The sequence below is a fragment of the Peromyscus leucopus genome, chromosome 19 (genome assembly GCF_004664715.2).
Source record: "Peromyscus leucopus breed LL Stock chromosome 19, UCI_PerLeu_2.1, whole genome shotgun sequence".
NCBI classification, from domain to species: Eukaryota; Metazoa; Chordata; class Mammalia; order Rodentia; family Cricetidae; genus Peromyscus; species Peromyscus leucopus.
Window position 1 is genome coordinate 18,931,036 of NC_051079.1, and position 3,095 is coordinate 18,934,130.

The 3,095-nt window shown below is 38.9% G+C and overlaps 1 protein-coding gene across 1 annotated transcript; it reads left to right on the forward strand.

Moving 5' to 3' along the window:
- The first annotated feature begins 1,111 nt into the window (after positions 1–1,111).
- Positions 1,112–2,163, forward strand: LOC114691688 (oligosaccharyltransferase complex subunit OSTC-like). Its single transcript, XM_037196930.1, is given in 2 exon segments — positions 1,112–1,212; positions 1,215–2,163. Coding segments are annotated over 2 exon segments (447 nt in total). The 5' UTR covers positions 1,112–1,163; the 3' UTR covers positions 1,613–2,163.
- The last annotated feature ends 932 nt before the right edge of the window (positions 2,164–3,095 follow it).

Here is a 3,095-nt window from a genome sequence, read left to right on the forward strand (position 1 = left end):
TTTTTAGTCATCAGCAGAAAATCAGGATAGAATTTTGCATAATAGTAGAATGTATGAAGAAAGTAAATCTTAGAACTAGAGAATCCCAGCCTTCCACGATGATGCTCTCCAATGGCTGGTATCATATGTAATTATCCTTCTTGGGTGTTTCTAGTTCCTATAACTGTTTCTCCAGGACGTTGTGTCATGAGATTTGTTCTTGTCCCATGTCATTGCCTCTTCACAGTCTTCCATGCTTGCTCAAATTAGTCTAAACTATCAGGGAAGGAATCTAGACCAGAGATCAATAAGACTTAGCTTGTTATAATCCACCTGACTACCTATTTTGAAATAATTTGTGTTTCAATGGCAGATTCTAAAGTGGAACATGTTTTCCAAACCTTATTGGCATTTGTATTTCATCATTTTTTCACAGCCTTACCGGTTATTTGTATTTCATCTTTAGAGAACTTTCAGTTTGATTCATGTCATTGGTTTATTTATTGATTGAATTGCTGACGTCTTATTTAGTTTTTTGAGGGCTTCAAATATTATGGTTATTAATCCTATTTCAAATGTATCAAAGACTTTTCTTTCATTTTGTATATTGTCTCTTCACTTGATTAGCTGGTTCCTTTGCTATGAAATTAATTCTTACAGAAATTTAACCACCCATATTTATTATATGTTATTGACTGGTACTTTATAGGTTACTAGCACAGAACTGAATCCAGGAGGTATCATGAATATTGTAATGGCATATAATATCTAAAATATATATAGACTGGCCTTCTCAGGAAATGAAAATGCTCATATCTGTTCTATACCACTTAGTTTCTCTCAGTGGCATAGATGATATTGTGATTCTAGACAGTCAATATCTTTTTCTGAAGCTATTACTTTAACTTAGGCAGATTCCTCCATCCCTTAAGATTCAGCCATGGCCACAACTGAGAAACGATTTTTATTTTGTTGAACAATTGTCTCCAATGTTAGATATTACGGCAAAGTTCTAAATCCACATCTCTAACAAGTAACTAACATTGGTTCTCAATACTTTCAGAATTACAACACCATGGTCCATGCTGCATCATCTGTATTCATTGATATAAGAGGTAAAAGATGGGTGTTTCCGGGCGGCGCGGGAGGCTGGAGGTCGGAGCGCCGGCCCTACTGCCGCCGACATGGAGACGCTGTACGGAGTCCCATTCTTAGTGCTCGAATGCCCCAACCTGAACTGAAGAAGCCGCCCTGGGTGCACATGCCGTCGGCCATGACGGTGTACGCGTTGGTGGTGGTGTCTTACTTCCTCATTACCGGAGGAATTATCTATGATGTTATTGTTGAACCCCCAAGTGTTGGCTCAATGACTGATGAACATGGACACCAGAGGCCAGTAGCTTTCTTGGCTTACAGAGTAAATGGACAGTATATTATGGAAGGACTTGAGTCTAGCTTCCTGTTTACAATGGGAGGTTTAGGTTTCATAATCCTGGACCGATCCAATGCACCAAATATCCCCAAACTCAATAGATTTCTTCTTCTCTTCATTGGCTTTGTCTGTGTCCTGCTGAGTTTCTTCATGGCTAGAATATTCATGAGAATGAAATTGCCGGGCTACCTGATGGGCTAGTGCCCTTTGAGAAGTCAGTGAGTCCTGGATTGGCTCCTGTTGATGCAGCATTAAAGGCTGAGCCACTCCCTTGTGCAGTGTGGAAAAGAATGAAGAGCAGAGGAAGAGCAGCGTTGAGTGACACCCTAGCAAGCATCTGAAAGCTAGGACTGGAATTCATGGCATCAGAGACAAATTCATTACAGTATTTTTTCTGATGACCTATTCTGATATACCAACTATGTCTAGTGGCATTTTCTTCTTAGTTTTTTTATTTGCTAAAGAAAATATACTCCATTTCTAAAACTTTGGTATTGAATAAAGTGATTATTTTTTACAGCCCCCTTATTATTTTTTGGACATGATATTTCTGATTTTCAGAAATTAATGCAAATCGAGAAGTATATCGTGAGAGCCGAGATACTTGGACAACTGGTCAGTTCCTCCAGCGGTGCTTTGCCTTTAAATGGTGTGTGTGGTACTCTGCCATTTCAGACACATATGGGAGACTGTTTCCTGGACAATATGATGTATGAAAGGAGCAGAAATAAATGATTTTTTTCTAATTAACAAAAAAAAGAGGTAAAAGATGATTATTAATGGAGCTTCTATTATTAACCTTCAATGATGGTAGAGCTCTGACTTCAGCACTTCAAGACATTTTTACCAATTCTGTCTTTGTCCATGAACATCTGATGAATTAAATCTCTAATAAGATACCTCATCCTCCATCTTCAGTATCCATTCATGATCTGACACTCAGATCCTGGCCATATATATATGTGTACATGCAGGGGATTTTAAAACACAGAACAGAGTCAGTCACATTTACAGCCTACCGAACAGAATGTAGACATTTTTGTGTGCTTGCTTTCAACTAACATACTCTAACTCCACAGGAATGGAAAGAGGGAAACAATGATATCTGACCTTTCTTCTTTCATCAGAGAACTTCTAAGAATGAAGGTACACATTTGTTCAGGCAAAGTCACACCATTTGCCCACACCTCTCTGGAAAGAAACAACCACCTTGAGATAAACAGAAGACTGTGATACTGTCACACCTTCAGAAATCAGCTGAAGTATTATTCATTAGGGAAGGCATAGAGAATACCTACTAAATTTGTCCTGCCATTTTATTAATATTTATGTTTTATTTTACGTGTTTAAGGGTTTTGCCTGCTTGTGTACCTGTGGGTCTTGTGCATGAGGTGCCTAGAAGATCAGAAGAGGGTGTTGGATTTGTAAGTGGAGTTATAGATAGTTGTTAGCAACCATGTGGGAGCTGGGAGCTGAAAGTGAGTCCTCTGAAAGAGCAGCACATGCTCTTAGCTGCTGAGCCATTTGCCCAGTCCCCCCAACCCCCGTAGCCTCTATTCACTATAATCCACAAAGTATCAAAGTTTGAAAGCTTTCGTACTTCAGAGTGTGTTGCCATTTATTCTCCTAAATATGAGATGTCCATGCTTACAATAGCATCAGTACATGATCCTATGAACTTGTC